This window comes from Cryptomeria japonica, chromosome 11, assembly GCF_030272615.1.
Source record: "Cryptomeria japonica chromosome 11, Sugi_1.0, whole genome shotgun sequence".
In the NCBI taxonomy this organism is placed as follows: Eukaryota; Viridiplantae; Streptophyta; class Pinopsida; order Cupressales; family Cupressaceae; genus Cryptomeria; species Cryptomeria japonica.
The window spans coordinates 693,769,614-693,790,562 of record NC_081415.1 but is presented as its reverse complement, the minus strand read 5'-3'; the positions used below and the strand labels follow the sequence as shown (position 1 = coordinate 693,790,562).

General features: G+C 39.0%; 1 protein-coding gene across 2 annotated transcripts in view; it reads right to left on the bottom strand.

Moving 5' to 3' along the window:
• Positions 1-18,237, bottom strand: part of LOC131038090 (ABC transporter G family member 3) — a 145,014-nt gene extending 126,777 nt beyond the window's left edge. The window contains exons 1-2 of one of the 2 annotated variants that reach the window (XR_009359528.1): positions 17,051-18,237; positions 16,311-16,390 (exon numbers count right to left, since the gene is read on the bottom strand). Coding sequence is in view for 1 of the 2 variants with exons in the window: in XM_057970397.2 (XP_057826380.2) it covers positions 16,311-16,390; positions 17,051-17,396 (426 nt within the window). In the remaining variant the exon portion in view is untranslated. The remainder of the gene's footprint in view (positions 1-16,310; positions 16,391-17,050) is intronic. The other variant, XM_057970397.2, reaches the window with a different exon arrangement.
• Positions 18,238-20,949: the final 2,712 nt, after the last annotated feature.

The window sequence follows — 20,949 nt, the reverse complement described above, 5'->3', positions numbered from 1 at the left end:
GACATTTTGGCTAGACCGGTTCTGAAATTCACCAAACATTGGGTAGACCGACATATCATTATTAGAATATTTAATTATATTTTAGTCACCTATATTTAGTTCCTTGTTTAATGGTCATTTAGCTTTTTAGTTAATTAGCTTTTAAGCTTTATTTAGCATTTAGCTTTTTCTTTTTAATTAATTAGCTTTTAGCTCTTTAATCTTTTACTTTAACGTTATGTTCTAATTATAGAACATCGTCTTGTAACCTTTATATATACGTGTGTATATTGTTCAATGTAATCATCCGATTATTGAATCATTCATTCAATTTATTTTTCATGGTATCAGAGCATGGAAATTAAAAATTTCGAAAATTTTTATTATTAAAATTTTTCCAAGTTTTTTTTTTTGAAGAGATTTTTTTAAAACTGTTTTTTTTTAAAAAGCAGATTTTTTTCTCTTCCTAGGCAGTTTTTTTTTGCAGGTTGAAAATTTTCCTAATTTTCCTAGGGTTTCTGCAATTTTCGACTAGGGTTTTGACCCTTCTGTTCAAGTCGAAATTTTATTTTGGTTGCAAATTCTTGGTGGGTTTTTCGAGAGCTCAACTGGGTCGTTGTCAGATTTTTTTGGGTGCATCGTTTTCCATGCCTCGATTTTTGAGCCATCGGATCTGCATTCTATTTTCAAATTCTTGGTGGGTTTTTCGAGAGCTTTTCTGCGTTGGTCTCAGATTTTTCTGGGTGCCTCATTTTCTGTGCCTCGATTTTGTGCCAGCAAATTTGCTTTGGAATTTAATAACAGTTCACAATTTCTGCTATTTCTGTGGACATTCGGATTTTTGCTGTTTTTTTGGCACCATTTATGTTGTTTTAAGTGTGCAAAAAATTTTAATTTTTGGGTTTCTTCCAAACGTCGAAATTTGTGCCTTGGAATTTGTGCCAGAATTCTCCTATAGGGTTTTACTTTTTTCAACAGTTGTTTCTATTCTGATTTTTTTTTTTTCAAAATCCGATTCTTCTGTCTCTTGCTTTCACTTAGTTGACCTCGATCAACCTCGATTTCCGTGATGGCATCATTAACCAACATCATGTTGGAACACAGTCAGAAGTTCAACGGCCGCAACTACAACACCTGGAAATAGCATATGCTTACCATCTTTGAGTATCGTTGCCTTGATCAGCTTGTTTTGGGCAAGGAATCTCGTCCTACAACAGCAGGTGATGATCAAGACAAACATGATGTGAAGAATCGAGAGGCTCTCATGCTTATCAAACTCTCCGTCACAGATGATCAACTCCCACAGGTGCGTTCAGGTAAAATAGCAAAAGAGATTTGGGATCTTTTGAAGGATCTTCATGAAACGTCCGACAAGAGCCGAGCTTTCTTTTTGAAGAATATGTTGTTTTCTATCATGATGGATGAGAAGTCATCTTTCCAGGCACATCTTACGAAGATCAAGGACATCCGTGATCAATTAGAAGCTATAGGCCGAACCATGGTGGAAGAGGATATGGTAGTGATCACGCTGAAAACCCTTCCCAGATCCTACGAGTATTTCATTGATACGCTCAATATCTCCTCTACTAGTGTTGATTTGATGATTTGAAGTTTCCTGATCTTTGCAGCAAGCTGCTACAACAAGATCGATGGAAGCAGCAGTTTGGAAGCAGTGCTAGTTCATCCACTGAACAGGCTTTCACAGCCTTAGCTTCGCCTAAGTACAAGGGTAAAGCTCCGTCCTTCCAGCAGAAAGGACAAGGTCAAGGTCAACCTCAGCAGTCTTCCAAAAAGAAGAGCTTACAGTGTTCCTACTGTCATATATATGGCCATTTGGTGAAAGATTGTCGGAAATTGATAGCATCCCAGCAATCCAAACAGGAAGGGTCCAAGCAGAAAGCCAATTCTGCCACGCATCCAGATCAGAAGGAATCTGCCTTCTATGCGTTCATGGCCCAAACCTCCTCTGATGATGTTCAATCATCAGCCTGGTACATTGACTCTGGAGCCTCTCGACATTTCACACATCGTCAGGATTGGTTTACAGAGTACATGCCTTTCACTGATTCAGTGATCTTTGGTGGAGGCGAAGAGTATACTGTTGTCGGCAAGGGCAACGTTCAGATTTCATCTGGTGGGAGGGATTTAATATTCCTCAATGTATACTTTGTACCTGGTATGAAGCTCAATCTACTGTCAGTCAATCAAATTATGCAGCATTCACCACAGCTGGATGTCATCTTCGGGTTGCACAAGTGCAGCATTGTTGACAGGGAGACTCGCACTACAGTTGCAGTTGGTATTGAGGATCATGGTCTTTATAGACTTGTTGATTCTACTGGTTCTCAGGAGCTCGCCATGGCAGCTAGGAGTACTTCCATCAGCACTCTTTGGCATCAGCGATATGGGCATCTCAATGTCCACTATCTCTCTCAGTTGGTTCGAGAGGATCTAGTCGTAGGATTACCTGGGATTCAAACTCAGAATCATGGAGTTTGCGGAGCGTGTCAAGCTGCAAAGCAGCATAGGACTCCATTTTCAAATGGAGACGCTTGGAGAGCATCCAAGGTCTTGCAACTCGTTCATGCAGACATTTGTGGTCCCATGAACACTCCATCAGTCACTGGATGCAGGTATTTTCTATTATTTGTTGATGATTTCAGCAGACACATGTGGGTTTATTTTCTTAAGCAGAAATCAGAGGTGTTCACCATGTTTCAAACGTTTAAGGCCTTAGTGGAAAAAGAGTCTAGCTGTCAGATAGTAACTCTTCGTCCAACAATGGAGGAGAATTTTGTTCTACAGAGTTCACCAACTTTTGTGCATCACATGGTATTAAGCATCAGCTTACCACACCTTACACCCCACAACAGAACAATGTTGTTGAGCGCAGGAACCGTACAGTCACTGAGATGGCTCGGTCTATGTTGGAGCATAGAAATGTTCCAAAACACTTTTCTGCGGAAGCAGTCTTCACTGCATTCTACCTTCTAAACTAGTCTCCCACAAAGGTCGTTAAGAAGATGACTCCAGAGGAAGCTTGGTCTGGCAGGAAGCCCAAAATCAGTCATTTGAAAGTTTTTGGCTCTACAGCTTATGTTTGGATTCCAAATGCCACGCGCACCAAACTTGATCCAAAGAGTCAGAAATTGATGTTCATCGGCTACAATGACAACCACAAGGCATATCGGTTGGTTGATATAGACACTAATCACCTCATATTCAGTCGAGATGTAGTATTTGATGAAGAAAGAGGGCCTTTTCAGCCTTCCTCTCCTGATTTGAGCATTGAGGATCACCCTCCAAAGGTTGTAAGTATGGGTGTTCATCTTCCCTTAGCTCCACTTGATGGGAGGGATTTAGTTGACTCTGAAGTTGTGGGGTCTCCCAGGCATGACATTGCACCCCCTGACTTTCCTCAAGATCTTCTCGATCCACATCCAGAGGAGCTTGCTCCAGATATTTCAAGCACTCTTCATCCTGCAACAGATGTTGGTACTTCTACTCTCCGGCCTAAGTGGTGGGCCAAGACCATTGGTGATCTTCATGATGATGAGTTCATTGAGGGTAGATCCGTTAGAGGTAAGAGCCAACAACACACAGTTAATTTTGCTCTTATGGCCAACATTCGCAGTATTTATGAGCCTCAAACATATAGAGAGGCTAAAGGTGTACTTGAATGGGAAAAGGCTATGGCAGCGGAGCAACATAGTCTTCTGAAAAACAACACTTGGGTATTGTCTGATCTTCCTCCAGGAAAGAAGCCCATTGGCTGCAAATGGGTGTTTAAAGTCAAGTATAAAGCTGATGGAAGTCTTGATAAGTACAAGGCTCAGTTGGTGGCAAAAGGGTTTTCACAAAAGGAGGGCATCGACTAGAAGAGACATTTGCTCCCACAGCCAAGATGAGTACCATTAGGCTTGTCCTCGCTCTCTCAGCTCAATTTGGATGGAAAGTCCATCAAATGGACGTCAAGAGTGCCTTTCTCAATGGTGATTTGCAGGAAGAAGTCAACATGACGCAGCCTCCAGGTTTCAAGGTTGTCGGTAAGGAACACCAGGTATGTAGACTAGTCAAAGCACTCTATGGCCTCAAACAGGCTCCTCGTGCATGGTACATCAAAATTGATAAGTACTTGATTGATCAAGGCTTTCAGAGGAGTCCTTCAGATCCCAATTTGTATGTCAAACATACTAGTGATGATATTCTATTTCTAGTAGTCTATGTTGATGATCTCATCATTACTGGCAATGCAGCACATCTAATCATGCAGGTCAAACAGAATTTGTGTCAGCATTTTGATATGACAGATTTGGGACTTCTCCATTATTGTCTCGGTGTAGAGGTTTGGCAGACTAATAACCACATATTCATTTCTCAGTCAAAATATGCCAAGAGCCTACTAGATAAGTTTCGAATGCAAGATTGTAAACTTGCATCTACACCTATGGAGATAGGGCTCAAATTATCAGCCAAATCAGATTCACCTGTAGTGGATGAGTCTTCATTCAGGCAACTAGTGGGCAGCCTCATCTATCTCACCGCCACTAGACCTGACATCAGTTATGCTGTGAGCTATATTTCTTGCTTCATGTCAGCCCCAAAAGTTGAACATCGGGTTGCAGCGAAGCGTGTGCTTAGATATGTGAAGGGCACTCCTGATTTTGGCATTCTGTACAGCAGAAGCAAAGATCCTAGGCTGGTTGGCTTTACAGACTCAGATTGGGCAGGTTGTGTTGATGACGGAAAGTCAACTTCTAGGTATGTTTTCAGCTTGGGTACAGGTGCAGTCACATGGACCAGCAAGAAGCAACAGGCAATAGCTCTTTCCTCAACCGAAGCAGAGTATCGGGGAACTGTTAAGGCAGCATGTGAGGCAATTTGGCTACGTAGGATGCTTGCAGACATGCAAATGTCTCAACCAGGACCTACTCCCTTGTTTTGTGATAATCAAGGGGTTCTAAAATTAGCCAAAAATCCAGTCTTCCATGAGCGGACAAAGCATGTGGAGCTTCATTGTCATTTCATCCGCCAGCATGTTGAAGATGGATCAGTGATACTGCAGTACATTCCTACAGAAGATCAAACTGCAGATATCCTCACCAAGTCCTTGAGCCCGGCAAAGTTTCTCAAATTTAGAGGGCAGCTTGGTGTGATAGATAGCATGACCATTAAGGGAGGGTATTAGAATATTTAACTATATTTTAGTCACCTATATTTAGTTCCTTGTTTAATGGTCATTTAGCTTTTTAGTTAATTAGCTTTTAAGCTTTATTTAGCATTTAGCTTTTTCTTTTTAATTAATTAGCTTTTAAGCTTAATTTAGCTTTTAGCTCTTTAATCTTTTACTTTAACGTTATGTTCTAATTATAGAACATCGTCTTGTAACCTCTATATATATGTGTATATTGTTCAATGTAATCATCCAATTATTGAATCGTTCATTCAATTTATTTTTCAATCATGAGGTTGAGAGAAGGAAATGTTTGTTGGCAATTTGGCACTAAGTTGTCATTGATGTCAACCAGTTTGGCAAGGTCACCAGTAAGTTAGAAGTGGTGACCGATATGATGGTGATACACATGAGAGTCAGCAGACAGAAGGAAGGTTACCGATACACATGACTCAAGTCATCTACAAGTAAAGAAGGCTTACCGGTAAGGCATAAACCGGAATGAAGGCACAACAACCGGTGGACAACCAATGAACAGAACCGAAAGGATGGTTGATGGTCATACCGGTGAGATAAGCTAAACCGATAGTCAACCTGGGTCGACAAAGTATGTCAAACCAACATAGGAATCCAAGCAAAGGAGGATGTCGACAAGCATGACAACTGGATGCCAGGTGGAGGTATTGCACAAGTCGGTGGAGTGTGCATCGATGTAACAAATCTGCATGCAGGTTGGCATTTATGAGGAACCCACAAGTCACGGAGGATGCCAGAAGATTGCGGCTTGAGGAAGGCTAGCTGGAAAAGCAATCGCACTGATCTTGCAAGAAGATTTGATCTTCGTAGCTGATAGGTGAAGGTAACAACAAAGCCATTAATGGCGAGTGACAGAGAAAAGCAAAAAAGCGTGGTGTTGACCTCCAGATTTAGAAAACGCACATTGGAATGCGAAGTTCGGCTGGTGATTGATCGTTGTCATAAAGATCACATCCCTGAAAAGCAGATCAAATCAAAGGGGATTCGGATTGAGCTGGAAAAGGAAAACCTAACATGGCAGTGGTTGAATGCATTCTTGGCAGGAATCCATGATTATAAATATACAAGCTCGAAACATAAATGATTGATGCTTGTAGAGAAGAAAAAGAGAAAAGAGAGCTTAAGTGCAAAGAAGGATCATTTTGCCTTAGAATTTATTCTAAAAAAGTTGCAGAGTGAGTGAGCAAGCAAACCGGTGAGGGGGTTTAACCGGCAGTGATTGAGTACCGGTATAATTGTAGCAGGTACAACAGTTAAGCAAACCGGTGAGGTGTGTTAGAGAAAGACAGCATCCAAGCGTGACACAGTAAGTTGCGAGACAGTGAGAGAGAGACAGAGAAGAGATGCCAAGAATCGGAGAGAGTGATCTCACAACCGGTAGTGTGAGATCCAGTGGAGAAGAAAAGACTGTCAACCGGCAGTATGCCATTTGATCAAGAGTTGCAGAATTCATTTGCAACAAGAAGCCTTAACTGTATCTAAATTGTATTTCAATATATACATCACCAAGTTGGAGCTTGGTGCAGGGGTTGGTGCTCCTTGGGTTGGTGCCCTAAATCTTTGTAATCCAGTGTTTTACTTGTGAGGCTGGATTGGAGCAGTAGTCTCCAGCAACTTTTCTCACCGAGGTTTTTCCCATATTGGCTTTTCCTCGTATATCTGGTGTTATGGGTTGCATTTATGTGATTGTTCTCTTTGGTTTCTCTTTTTGCTTTACCGGTTTGATTGTTTGGCACTTAAGATAATAACCGGTATTCTAAAGTTGTTTTAAAAGACAAAAAGTTTAGGAACCACTTATTCACACGCCTCTCAGTGGTACTATGTGTTCAACAATGTCCACCTACTTACAAGTTGATGGGGAATTTGGATTCCCACAATGAAGCTACAGAAGGATCTTTGCAAGGATCAGGCCAAAGAAGGAGAAGTCTGGCAGAAAGAAGTTGAGTCTAGTAAAGGAAAGAGTGCTCCAAAAAAGCCGGGAACAACAAAGAAGAAGGAAGTCCAACAGGAAGCCCAGCAGGAAGAACCACTGCAGAAACGAGCAAGGGTGGAAAGGATGCCATCACTAGCTAACTCTTCCAGCATTTGGGAGGTAGAAATGTTTACACGAAAAAATCCAACAAATCCACCTCAAGGCAACCTACCTGGCAGTGCTCCAGTGTAGGATGTTCTCAGTATCAGCACTTCACACAGGCCAAATCAGCCAGGGATGCAAAGACAAGAACTCTCCTCTCATCCCGAAGAGCCTTGCCAGGACAGTTTCGTAGAAGCCATCCTTGGCAAAATGAAATAAGTTTCACAGGAGTAGCATGAGTAGATGGAGATTCAAGATCAACCAATTTCTGCTCCTGATTGGCTGAAGGATAGATTGAGGAAGGAACCAGAAAAAGAAATTGATCCAGCACGAGAGTTGGAAGAACTCCTGAAGAGGATGGATAAACCAACAAAGAAGAAGGCACCCCGAAAGTTCTCCAAGGTCGTGAGAGATGAGTCTGGATCCCGAACTTTGCATATGGTTGAGCCTGCAACAGATAAAGACAGGAATGAAATCACGCCAAAGGACTAAATAATCAAACAGGTTGATTTAGGACGCGCTTCCACGACGCAGGTTGTGGAGGATTTCGAAGGGTCTTCCTTGGCAATGAGAGAGAAAATGCAAAAATTGAAGGAAAAATGCAAAAGATTGAAAGGTGAAAACAAGGACCTGAGCGACTATGTCAGGAGCTTTAAATATCCACTCAAGGAAGCCGATCCTTCATTCATTCCTCTTTCCTCTCTTCCTCGAGAGGACGTTGATGAAGCTGAAACAATCAAGAGAATAGCCCAAAACGCTAAAGAATGGGTGGAAGATGTCTTTGCTGCGGCTGGGAAATACATTGAAGACCCGACTCATCTTCATTCCAGGCTTGTTAATCTTCTCAACAGATTGGAAGTAGCAGAAGGTCTATGAGAGGATGTTCACATCTATCACAACTTAACCATTCCGCGACTCGAAGCTCTAATGAAAGTTCTGAAGCAAGCATTAATTGATGGGAAAGTGATTCAGGAGAATGAGATCTATGATTTCCCCCGATGAATCTGCGTTGTTTGCTCCGAAAAGAATATCTTTGAAAGGTTTAACATGGAGTCTTTAACTTTAAAAGACTCAATTAGAAGGTACAAGAAGAAATCATCAACGTGATTGAAGCATAGTTTGCAAAGAAGCTGAATGAAGATGGAGTAACAGTGAACTTGCTGACAACCCAATTGCATGAATTCTTCTTTGTAGGGTCATTTTCTAAGGAACATTTTGAGAATGTTTCTTCATTTTACAACATGATGAAGAAGGCACAGGAAAAGATGGCAGAATGGGAGAACTTCTTCTCCAAAAGTGAAGAGGAAATCACCTTGATGGAGTACCAAATTGAGAATGCACCAAGTGTCGCTATGAGTGAATTGGAAGCCGTCATCTCCAAATTCATCACGTATGCAATTAATGAGTGAAACAACGGTCGTCCAAACCTGGACGAGAATCTTTTGACCGAGTAGTGGCAACACACTTATCGTTGGAATATTTTGACTAAGCAGCGGCCCGATCAATGCATGTTGAATGCATGAAGAATCTTTTGCATGCAGCCACCATATTTATGATTTTATAACAGATTCCTTCCACATGTCATCATTGCATGGAGGAATGATGGGCATTTATTTCTACATGGGGAATATTCACTGTATGTTGGGCAAACTTGATGCAAGTGGTGCATTTAATGCACAAATGGATGCCATTTTGGGCATGTTTGAATTAATTGTATATGGGTTTCATGGACATTAATTGTTGATTCCCACCTTGTTGCATCATGTGTGGGGAATCTTTTGGGTGAAACCCTAATTAGGGTTTGCATGTCCTCATGGTGTGAGGCCTATATAAAGGGGTGACCCCCCTCATTTGTAAGGGAGGAGAGATTGATTTCAAAGATTGTTGATGTAAGTTTTGAAGCAATTCACTTAATACATTGTTCAATTGTTGGTGTATTCTTGTGTTGTCTTGAGGCTTGCATGGTCTCACTCTCTCTGTTTAGATTAGATTTGCTTTTAAGTTATTAAATGAACAGGATTTGATAGGGTTGCTTGTTGTGAAGTTTGTGCTCATACCTTTGGTTTGTTGTTGATTGTTGCCAACTGTGCAAGGTTAGTCTAACCTCCTATATGTGTGAACTTAACTTCGATCATCCAGTGAATGTTGTTCAAATTGATGGCCTTCATTTGGTGATGTGAAAAATTATAACACAACAGTTGAAGATTGCACCGCCTTCGTGTAGTTGTGCTATGCTGGCGATGCGAAGAGTCGTTTGATTTGCACAAGTAATCTTGTCTCTTTGTTCATAGGGTTAGATTAGATTTAGCATAGTTCTCTCAACCCTTCCTCTTTACTTTCCGCATATTTTATCCAAAAAAAAAGAGGACTTTTATTGCAAATCTTTCACAAAGTTGTACTTGAATCTGCAAATTCATCTGAATCTTCTTTAAAAATATGTAAGGCCCCTTGGATTACCAATAAAACACATCAGCCGACTGAGTCACGTCCATTGCACGAAGGAACCTTGGAGTTAGCCATTTGAACTTGTTGCAATCTTAGCATATGGTTAAACTTTGATCAAGAGAGAGTGAAGTGACCGTTGGGAACTTTATTTTGTGTTAGACGTTGTCCCAAAAAACATGTCAAACCAACGGGCATTCCAGTCCCAATAATTCAAGTCAACCTTCTGGGAACATATCCGAACCCTCACATATTGCTCAAATCCAAGTTTGTGGCTCCATTTGATGACTATAGCTCACTATTTACACATAATTGCTCTAGTTTACACACATTTACCCTAATTTCAGCATCTTTAATCAAATCAATTCAATTTAAAGAGAAAGAAAAAGCACATCTAAAACCCGTGGAATCTGATCAAAATCTTGGTCTTTTAGGCTTAGATCTATCAAATTCCATCTTTCCCTAATGTATTCGTCCCTATGCAAAAATTAGTGGTTTTACTATATCATTGGGTGAAACCCTAATTTTTCACCAATACAATATCATAGCTAACTCTCTATTTCTACTTTCTCTGAGAGTTTTCATCAATGTTTTTTGATCTCGATATTTTTATTTGCAGATTGATATTCGTTATTTGTGCTTTGTTAGCATCATTTCATTGGCGCACAAAGTTGTGATTATTCTATTCTGCAGTTTATCTTCATTGTCATATGTGCTTTTATATCTTGTTCGCCACTCATTTTTTGATTGCAGAAATCGGCATTGACAGGTTGTGTATGTCGTAGTCCAATTTCTCTATTGGCTGAGACGTTCTTTTTGTTTTTGGGTTCCTTAGTGCATTGGTAGGCATGTCTATATTCCAATTTGGTTTGATTGGGCATTAATATGTAATGTCCCCACTCTGAAATAGAATTTAATAATAGATAACAATAATAAAATTAAAATATTAAAATTTAATTAAGTTAAAGAATGGTCAAAAGACATGAAATGAAAAGTTGTGACTCCCTCAAACATGAGATATAAAAGGGAAAGAGAACCTCATTTGAGGGGAGATAATTTTGGGAATCAGAACTGCAGATCTGATTTAAATAAGAAGTGCAGATTTGATTGTGAAAGGTTGTGTCCCTTTCAAAGGGTAGAAATAATGAAGTGTTGCACTCTTTCAAAGGGTGCTAACGGTGAAAGGGAAGGTCTCTTGCCAGAGGGCATGCATGATGAAGAGGTGTGACCTCTCCCTCACATTGACAGATATAAAGGAAAGGAATCAAAAACATCAAAGAGGATCACCATGGAACAGATCAGATTAGAACTGTTATTAAGTTACAGGCAGTAACCTCCTTGTTCTTGGTGGTATGCATGGGGATGTGCTTATTATATGAAGCCTGATAATGTTCTTATGCAGAATTTAATAGTAATATTAATATAGACTGCAATATGTATGACAATCATACTTAATTTCATATGTATTCATAATGCATGAGAAGTTAGTATGCTCGTAGCCTAATCATTAATCACTCGCTATTGCCCCTTAAGAGGATAGGTTGGTTTTGTAAGGGAGAGGTGGAGTAATTCCTCACAAGGTAGGTGAATCCCAAGATGGGATATGGACGGGGTCCTGAAGCCTTAAGGGAGCCCACTATTAAATTGGTTTCCAAGCACCCTATGACAAGTAATTCCCCATCTTCCTTAGGGTTGATGATTAGGAGAGAAGTAAGGAATTGGGGTTTAAGTATGTTAATTGTCAAATGTATTATGAATCATTAATTGTTTCTTAATTTAATCTGATTTAAATGCATGGTGTTGTATGTTAATCATTGGGAATTGGCAGCCTCCTAGTTGGGGATAGTACATAATCATTTGGAATTCTACGCAATTTTGTTGTAATCGGCTTGTTTATTTCCACAACATCTCAGTGACTTGGATCAGGGCAATGTATTTGTTCTATTTGTGGGTGTTTCCATTATTGCTGAAGGCTCATTCTATGTATTGGAGCATTGAAGATTATCCTGTTTGCATTGCTTTGAATGATGGGCATATCTATTGTCTCCATTGGTGAAGTTTTTCTGATTGGGCTTATTCACTAGCTAATCCCATTCGCTAATTAATATTGTCATTGGCCTGTATTGGCATGGTGACAACGGTTTTTTATTGGTAAGCATTATGTTTATGCTATTAAGGGCTTTATTAGCCAAATTGTGCAATGAGAATGTTGTGGGGCTCATAGGGATTTTGGAAATAGTGGTGTTCAATTGCAATTAGTGGTGACTTGCTTGCAATTTGAGGTTTGCTCTCCATCATAAGGCCTGAGTTGGATGTTGTGAAGCAAGCTATTTATGGCAATTGTACCCGTGTGATAAGTGGCCGGCTTCATCTTGTGCATTGCTTCCTTTGGAGAACAGAGGTTTTGTCAATTGTTCACTAGTCTGTATTGCTACGGTTTCTGAAGAATGATTCCCATCAAAGGCAACTTTTTGATGTGTCAGAGGACGTTACAGAGCAAATCCATGGAGGCTTTGGATTTTTATTGGCTGCTTTGAATTTGTTTTTAGATGCAAACTTTTCGTTTATAAAGTTGTAAGCCACAAATTACCTTTTAGGGTTTTCAATTTTACTGTGAAAAAGCTATTTGTGGATCCCAGCATGCTGGTGTTTTGAGTTTGTCTTGGAAACATTTGTCCCACATTGTTCACAATGCATTTGTTTGCCTCCCTATATGCATTGTTGCTCACTTCAATTGTGTGAATTGGGCTCGTGGAGGTTGTATTGGCTACGTTGAGTTGTGCTTGGAGTGCTCAATTAGCACAGGACACCCGCCAACATTTCGAATATCGCTCCTCTATTCAGCCCTAAGGGCCCTATTTTTTTGCCCCCATGTTCGTTTGCGGTCATATGGTGGGACCAGTTGCTTATTTTGTTGCTTCGAAAGTGCCTAAGATAGGCCTTTTTTTCTCTTTTGCATAACTTTTGCAAACAGAGGGCAATTTTTGCAAATTGACGAAAAGCTCTTTTCATCAATGGTGTTCAAGTATTTTTGGATATTTTGTTGTTTGATGTTGTTTTTAATCCGTTAAAGTTCAAAATTGGTTTTGCTCAATTCTTGTGAGCATAAGGGGTTGATTAATAGAATTTTGAGGGATATTTGTTGCATTCCCTTGTTTCATCATGGATTTGCCTAAAGTAGAGCTTCTAACTCCATACAATTATCATCAATGGAAATCCAATATGGAGATTTTGTTGTTGAAATTACAATTGAAGCAAATTACATTTGGCCAAGATTAGAACCCACATGTGCTACAAAAAGGAGGAAATGGATTGACTGAAGAGATGAAGCTCTTCGTACTTTCATTATGTCTGTTTCTACTGATTTGAGATATCATATTGTATCTTGTTAAAGTCACAATGATATTTGGACTACCCTAGATAGTCTCACTGGTAAGCCAGATAAAATGAGGAAATTTCGATTGGAGAATGAACTAATGAGTCTTGATCTGAGATATTTTGACAATTTCCAAGACTTTTTCACCAAGCTAAATTCTCTTATTAGATTACAATTGTCTAAATGTGGGGTTATAAAAGATGATGAATAGTTGATTCTATCTATTCTCTCTAAGCTAGGTCCTAATTATTCAGAATTTATTTCTGCATTTTATGCTACTATGGATGCTCTAGGTAGTGCACACAAAATGCCTTCTCTTGATGGTTTTGTAGCACAGCTCACAAGGGAACAAGTAAAGTTGGCACAGATGGGCACATTGACGCCTTCGAGGTCTCAAGCACTTCTTGCAAAAGATCCACATCCAAAGGCTTCAAAAGGCAAGGACAAGAAACAACATAAGGATTCTAAGTCTAATGAGAGAGTTAAGGATTCTCCTTCACAGCCTACTCCTGTGTCCAAGACCTCTTTTAAAGAGGAATCATCACAAAAGAAGAAGATGAAATGTGCTTATTGCAAGAGATCAGGACATTATGAGCATAGGTGTTATACTAAGAAAATTGATAAGCTTACACACCTTCTTCAAAAGAACAGCATCTCGCTGCCTCAATGTCTCCTTATTCTTCTTCAACTTCTCAATCAGTAGCATCTTCATCTACACAGTCAAGGAACACAAGATATGTAAATGGGATGAAAGGTAAGCGCTCTTGGCCTGCACTATTCTTGAAAACAGCAGATGGTTTCTTGATTCAGATGCATCTCATCATATGGGATCTTATTTGGATATGTTCTCTTCTTTTGAGCCTTGTAGTTCACCTAATATTTTGATGGGTAACAATACTTTTATGAAGGTTTGTGGGAAAGGTTCTATTGATATGGGTGAAGGATCATTTAATGATGTTCTTTGTGTATCCTCCTTGACCACTAATTTCCCTTCAGTTTATCAAATTACTCATGGGGCACAAGGTAAGATAGTTGAGTTCACTCATGAGCATGTATACATTAGAGATATGGAGACTAGAGATATCATGGATATTGGTGTAGTGGATCATGCAATTGTATTATTTTTCTCATTTTGTTCCTGATAATGATGTTCCTTTGGCTGATGTTCACACCCTTCCATCAAGGGTGAATCATGTTTGTGAGGAGAAGTTTGGTCACTTGTATCTTGGTGTTCTTGATACTAGTGTTGGATGAGTATTTGGCAGGTATTTCAGATTTGTTTGTAGAGTCTCATCTTGCCGATTTGGGAGACATACTTGAGGGGATTTCTCTCCTCTTTGGTGACAGTTTCAGCATGACTATTGATTCATCTATATCTTTGGAGATTGACATTGATGAGTTTTCCTCCTTCACTTGATTTGTCGCATTTCTTGGTTGAATTTGATCATGATTGTGTGGTGACTTATTCTAGCTTGGAGACTCCCACTCAGTTATCAGAGATTTCTATTAGAAGACTTCCCTCCTCCTTTCAGTTGGATTTGGAGTGGCTCCTCCATCATTTGGTGGACTTGTTTCTTCTTAAGGGGAGATGTGTTGCTTGTAGGCAGTGAATCATCTTTTGTTTCCACGCATACTTCATCAGCATTGGAACTTCAGTATGAGGGGGATATCATGTGTCTCTTTTTCCTTCCTATGGGGGGATCATTAATTGTATATACATGTAACATGATGTATGTAGAGTCCTTGGGGGGTCTTGGTGAGTCCTCCATGTATCATCTTGTTTGTTTCTTTCCTCTCTTTTGGAGAGGAGTTTTGTCCCACAAGGTGTTCTCCTTTTCTCAGGTTTGTGAGTGATTTTTTTGCATTGCATTTGCATTGTACATGGGTATCTAACATGGTTTTGTAGTCGGGACCCCTCTTGTATCTTCCTCATATTGCATGATAATTTCCTCCCTAAGTTGCACTTAAGGGGGGGTGTTGAAATTAATGAGTTTTTATCATTTACATATGCTTAAGTTTAACTTAGGCAGCCAATATAATTACTTATTAGTATTTAATAATGTTAATGCATTTAAAATTTGTTAGTTGGATATCAGTTATTGCTACCTACCAACACCTCTAATATATATAGAGTGTGTGGTTGTATATTATTTGTATCTCAATCCAGTTATTCTCTCATTGGTGAAATAGCTTTTGCTTCTCTCATGTATGTGAAGGTGGTTATCATTTGCAGATTGTTGATTCTGGGTGGTGATTGCGTCAACATTTCTAGCATCCCAGATTCTTCAAGCCATATCGAAATATCCCAATTTCCTTTGGCAAAATATCTACCTTATGGATGGCATGCAGATGCAAAGGAATAGTCTAGGAGCCCTCCAAGATTAGAAGCAACCTTCCCTGTCTGGCAATTTACAAGTAATCCATCAAAATGATCTCCAACCACCACCACAAGTGCTTTATCTAGACTAACAGAAGCAAGATTTATAGCACACAAAAAGTAATTATACTGCAGTAAAGAAAAGGTCCCCACATCAAACACACAACCAATAGTATCACTATTTGAAGTCATAAACTGTGTTGCACCACTTGGACTGTCATAAATCTCAACGGCATTAATGATAGCATTCTCATCACAAGTAATCTTTGCACAGTATGAAACACCATGGCCATCCAAATGTTTTGCAACAAGTTCCCCTTGAAATCCACCTGCAACCAGAAGACTTTTCTTGACACGCATCATACAAATATGAATCTTTCCAAGACCTTTCTGTATAATATGAGGATTCTTTTGAACCTTATCTTCATTCGATGGTTTAACAAAAAACAGTTTGAAAAGTCTGGAACTAATTTATTCTAAATTGTTATTGGCAGTTTAGTGAAGAATATCCACATCATTGACAGAACCTACTTCCCATGTTCCGAATAAGTGAATAAAATAACTGTTTATACTTGTGCCTCCTAACATGAATTTTCAACAATTTGAATTGGAATTAGGCATACAAATAAAATAATAATAGGAAACCGTAGGCAATAGGTAAGTTTTCCCAATCATATACAAAATATCGAAGGAAATAGTAGGGATGTCCTGCAAATATAAAGGAATGTCATAAGTATAGATAGATTCAAACTTTATATTAACTTGCTTCAGTAGCCCATGGAATTTTGAATCATTTTCATAGTGACTATAAACCGATTAAAACTCTTCCAAGAGGTTGCATATATGTACTCACATAATTTCCATATTTGAACTCTGATTTTCGACCATTCACAAGAACCTCCCCGTAGACCTTAGCTGTGTTGGGTAATATGCCTACAAAAAGAAAATAAGATATCGGTCTTAGGAACACCCTAAGGGGCATATAAATATATTTTATCAGTATAGAAGAGTGGATTAATCTTCCCATTTGTTAGTTTAAAATTTTGTGCTAGTGTTTGAGAAATTAAAAAAGAAGACCCAGTTAATAATTATGATATTTGGCACGTATATTATATAATCGATCCATGCCTATCCTTCTTCTTCTCGATCTGTTTATTATCTTTGCTTAAAAGAAGCTGGGCCAAATTGCTTATTGTTTTAGAAATTCATAATGTATTTGTAGTTAGAGATGGTGTTGCTTATGAAGCCGTTGATGGTAGGTGTTCTGTAACAGAGTAAACCCTGTCATTTCAACATTATTGACAAAGAGTTACGTTTTTGAGTTAGTCCATCTCGGGGCATATCAGTGCTTCAAAATTTCATCTTAATACGGAACAAAAACATAATTAACTCGATTACATTTTATCTAAAAAAATTTCAAACGCTTTTGATGAATTTCGCAATTGAGAAATCTAAATTGTGATAAAAGTTGAAGAAAATAGCCATGATTGCCCAATTAGTTTTCTTTACTCGGGGTTCTTTAAAAAGAACCCACCCAATTGCCAGTCTACATTGATAAAAGCTTCAAATACCATTCTGAGCTTGAGAAAAGACCTGCAAGAGCTCTGAGCAGAGTAGACTTCCCAGATTTTGCAGGGCCCATAATCACAGTGAGGGTACCGGGAACTGCATAGCCTGTGCAACCCTTTACAACCTTATCGGAGTACTTTCGCTTCCCACTAATTGTAACTGTCACATCCCTCCAAACAAGAGCTGATTCATGCTTCGTATGATAATCAGAAGCAGTTTTCATTCTCCTCTGATCTTCCTCAGTCATATCCTTCTCCAAATCATTCTGCGAAGAAATAGAGCTGGCACTTACGTGCTTTTTCCTTTGGACTTTTGAACCTGAGAAGGAAGATGGACCCTGTGTATCGGGGGAAGAATATATTTCTTCCATTGCAAACAACGCAGGATTGTTGCAGAGAGACTGCCAGAAAATGCTTGAAGGTAAGCCTGTTTTCTTCAAAACGCGGGATAATAAAAATTATCAGTTAAGGCCACCGACACTAAGCAGAGGAGAAGGTAAAGTGTGAGCAGCAATTATCATCCCCATCAAATCAGTCCAAAAGTCATATACAGATATTCCAACAGAGGCCCTACAACTGCCCTTTTAGTTCTTTTATAATAAACCCACAATGGTATCTCGACTCTCGGATCCTGTGCGATTTATTCAATCAAGCAGAACGGTATGATTAATGATAGTACAATCAAGGACAGAAAAAGCAAGCCCTAATGCGCTCATCATGCCATGGTTTCAAACAGTAAATCATAATTTAATTGAAATATATTGTCGCGGTACATAGAATTTCTGCGCAGAGAGAAAACATGGGGGCAACTCATATTTATCTGCAGAATATGGCCCCACTAGAATGGAGGGTCGCCCATTTGAGAATATTTCTCTTTCGGCGCTGATCCTCTATTGATGATCTCCCACACCATCCAAAGTTGGTATTTCTTCATCATTAAAGACGTAAAAGTTGTATCACACACCATACTTGGATTGTATTTTACGTCGTACGAATTTCTGGTGAATTTTTTGTCCCTTAATTCCAACCGGTTCTTGTCATTCAAGCAAACGTTAAAATAAAAGTTCATCTCGCTCTTTTCCAATGTTGTATGTTAACTGGTCATCCTGATTCCTGAACAAAGCAACAAAAGTAAAGCTCGTGGACTGACAGCCTAGACAGAAAGTTAGGCTAAACCCTGCAAGAATAACAGCACTTTTTCCTTCTCTTCTGTGCAGTAAATAAATATGGAGAGAGCTGACGTTTTATACAGTTCAAAAGGAAATACTTGGCTTTTAGGGTTAATCGTGGTTGATCAATCTAATGAAACTATCAAACGTAAATTCATTTTACCTTAGATTAAATAAATTAGTCATGGGAGTTGAGTGAATGAGATCACATAGTTAATATTAGAGAAAGAGACTATTTAGAGACTATTTAGTTTTGGGTTTAAAGAATACATCTTAATCAGTGGACATTAGTGAGATTTGAAGTGTAAAGGTCTTGGATAGTCATGTGTATGGTTCAAAATAAAAATATTTTTGTCTTTTTTTATTGTGGGCTGATTTAGGTCTTGGATAGTCATGTGTATGGATCGAAACAAAAATATTTTTGTCTTTTTTATTGTGGGCTGATTTTCTTATCTTATATCTAATCCACAACTTAGTTTCTAATGATCTTTAATGGCTATCTAGGCCCTAGAATGTATCAAGCATCTATTATAATTTATTTATAATGTATGAGGGATATTGATGTCTTGGTGCATTTCAGGGGTTGGATAGTCATTTCTTTTAAAGTTTGTCTTGTATATTTTTAGGAAATAAATTGACAAACACCAATATCCTCTTTTGCATTCTTGAGTTTTTTCTATCATGTTAGTAGTATTTTAAATTATCTTGATAAGCAATACACTTGAGACATGCATATGAGTTTTAGAATAATCACTAGGTGATTCACATGTGCTAGGATGAGTGTGTGATTAGATGTGCTAGTTAACTACTTGATTTCAAAGATTGAATGCAAATGGGAATGATTGCTCATGCGATTCTTTGTGTGCTAAGAAGAATCTCCTTTATTTTAAAATAAATGAAAACTCGTGTAATTTTACACATGAGCATAACGCCAAATTGTAAAGATTTGTGTATAGTCATCTTGGAAACCTAAATGTAAAAGGGGTCTAGTTTGACTAAAATACTTTATTTTTATCTTGCATTTAGAAGGATCAACATCAATACTCAGGACAATCTCATAGCTACAAACATTATCTAGGTCAAATAATCAAGTAGGATTAGTTTCCAATGGGATCAGATTATAGATTACAATATGATTAATGATCAAAATTAGACAAATAAGCTCATTAGATTGGTATTGTGTGCACATTAAGCATAGGGATAAGCAATGAGTATAGGGCTAAGTGTAAGCTGAAGAACACAAATGGACACTGAAAGGGGGGGTGAATCAGTGTATTTTAAAACTTTAAGTTTGGTGTGTAGATTCTAAGGATGTAATGCAAGCATAAACACACACACACACACAAGAACACATCACATAACACCAGATGTACGAGGAAAACCCAATGTGGGAAAAACCTTGGTGAGAATAGTTGCTAGAGTCTACTGCTCCAATTCAGCCTCACAGTGAATAACAATTTACAATATGTTTTAGGGAACTAACCCAAGGAGCACCAACCCCTAGTTTTATGAGCACCTACTCAAAGGAGCACCTACCCCTGCTCTGAGCACCCACTCAAAGATTTACAGTGATTGTTCAAGTTTACAATGCAATGATATAACCTTGTTACAAATGAGTTTTGTAACACTTACTGTTGGTGTAAATAATTATTCATCATGGATATTATTACACTTACTTAAGTTTACTTAGGATAATGCATTTCATAGTAGTTTGGATATGAGACACTTGGGTGTTTGTGCCACATTGGGATAGTGTGTGTAGGAGAAATTCCACCTCTTATGGTGTTGATCTTGTTATTACACTATCATATCCACTTATTGTGGAGTGATAATTCCACCTTCGGTGGGTGATCCACCTCATGTGGAATATTATATTATTTCTCCTACCTACCCACACCTATTTCCTACCTACCCTTGTTTCTTATTGAGCCACATGTCATATTTGTGTGCTCATACATATCCCTAGCCTTGCCTATATAAGCAGGCTCATCTACATTGTATGTAACTATTGAACAATCATTGATCATTTTCTATTAATGAGAATACAGTTTATTCTTGTCCCATATTATGTCTCTTTCATGTACATTTCAATGACTTCTTGATCTTGGCAAAATCCAACATGGTATCAGAGCTATTGGAGCTTCATTGATTCGTCTTGAAGAGGCATTATTGTGACGTCAAGAGGCAGATCTGAGGAGTATCGTCATTTGGAGGCGTCCTAGACCAGATCCGACCTCTCCATTGCGTCCGGAAGGCCATTTCCATGAATTTTGGTTATAAAGTTGGCCTATTTTGGTGAGGAAAAATTTTTTCCCCAATTTTGCTATTCGTACGGATTTTCGAATTTTATATATATTTTTTCAAAAAAAATTTTCAATTTTCGGCATTTGTTTTGAAAAAATCAAAAATCGAAAAAAAAATTCAAAAAAAATCGAAAAAAATTGAAAAGGAAAAGCAAAAAAATCAAAAAAAAAGAAAAATTATTTGTTGGGGGGTCCGCAGACCCCCCCCGTGCTCCGTACCTACCCCGCGTGTTGCAAGTTGTGTGCAGACTGTCGTACTGCAGAAAGTACCTGTCGCTGCAGGTACCTGCCGGTAGAAACCCCCGGCCCGTGCCGCGTGAGCCAGCAGATCCCGGCAACCTCCGCCCGCAGGTTCTCCGCCGGCTTCCTCTCCCGGCAGCGCCCCTCGTTCTCTGCGCCGCCCCCGCTCTCTGGTGCCCTCGGCTCCGCCCGACAGCAGCGTCTGCTCCCTC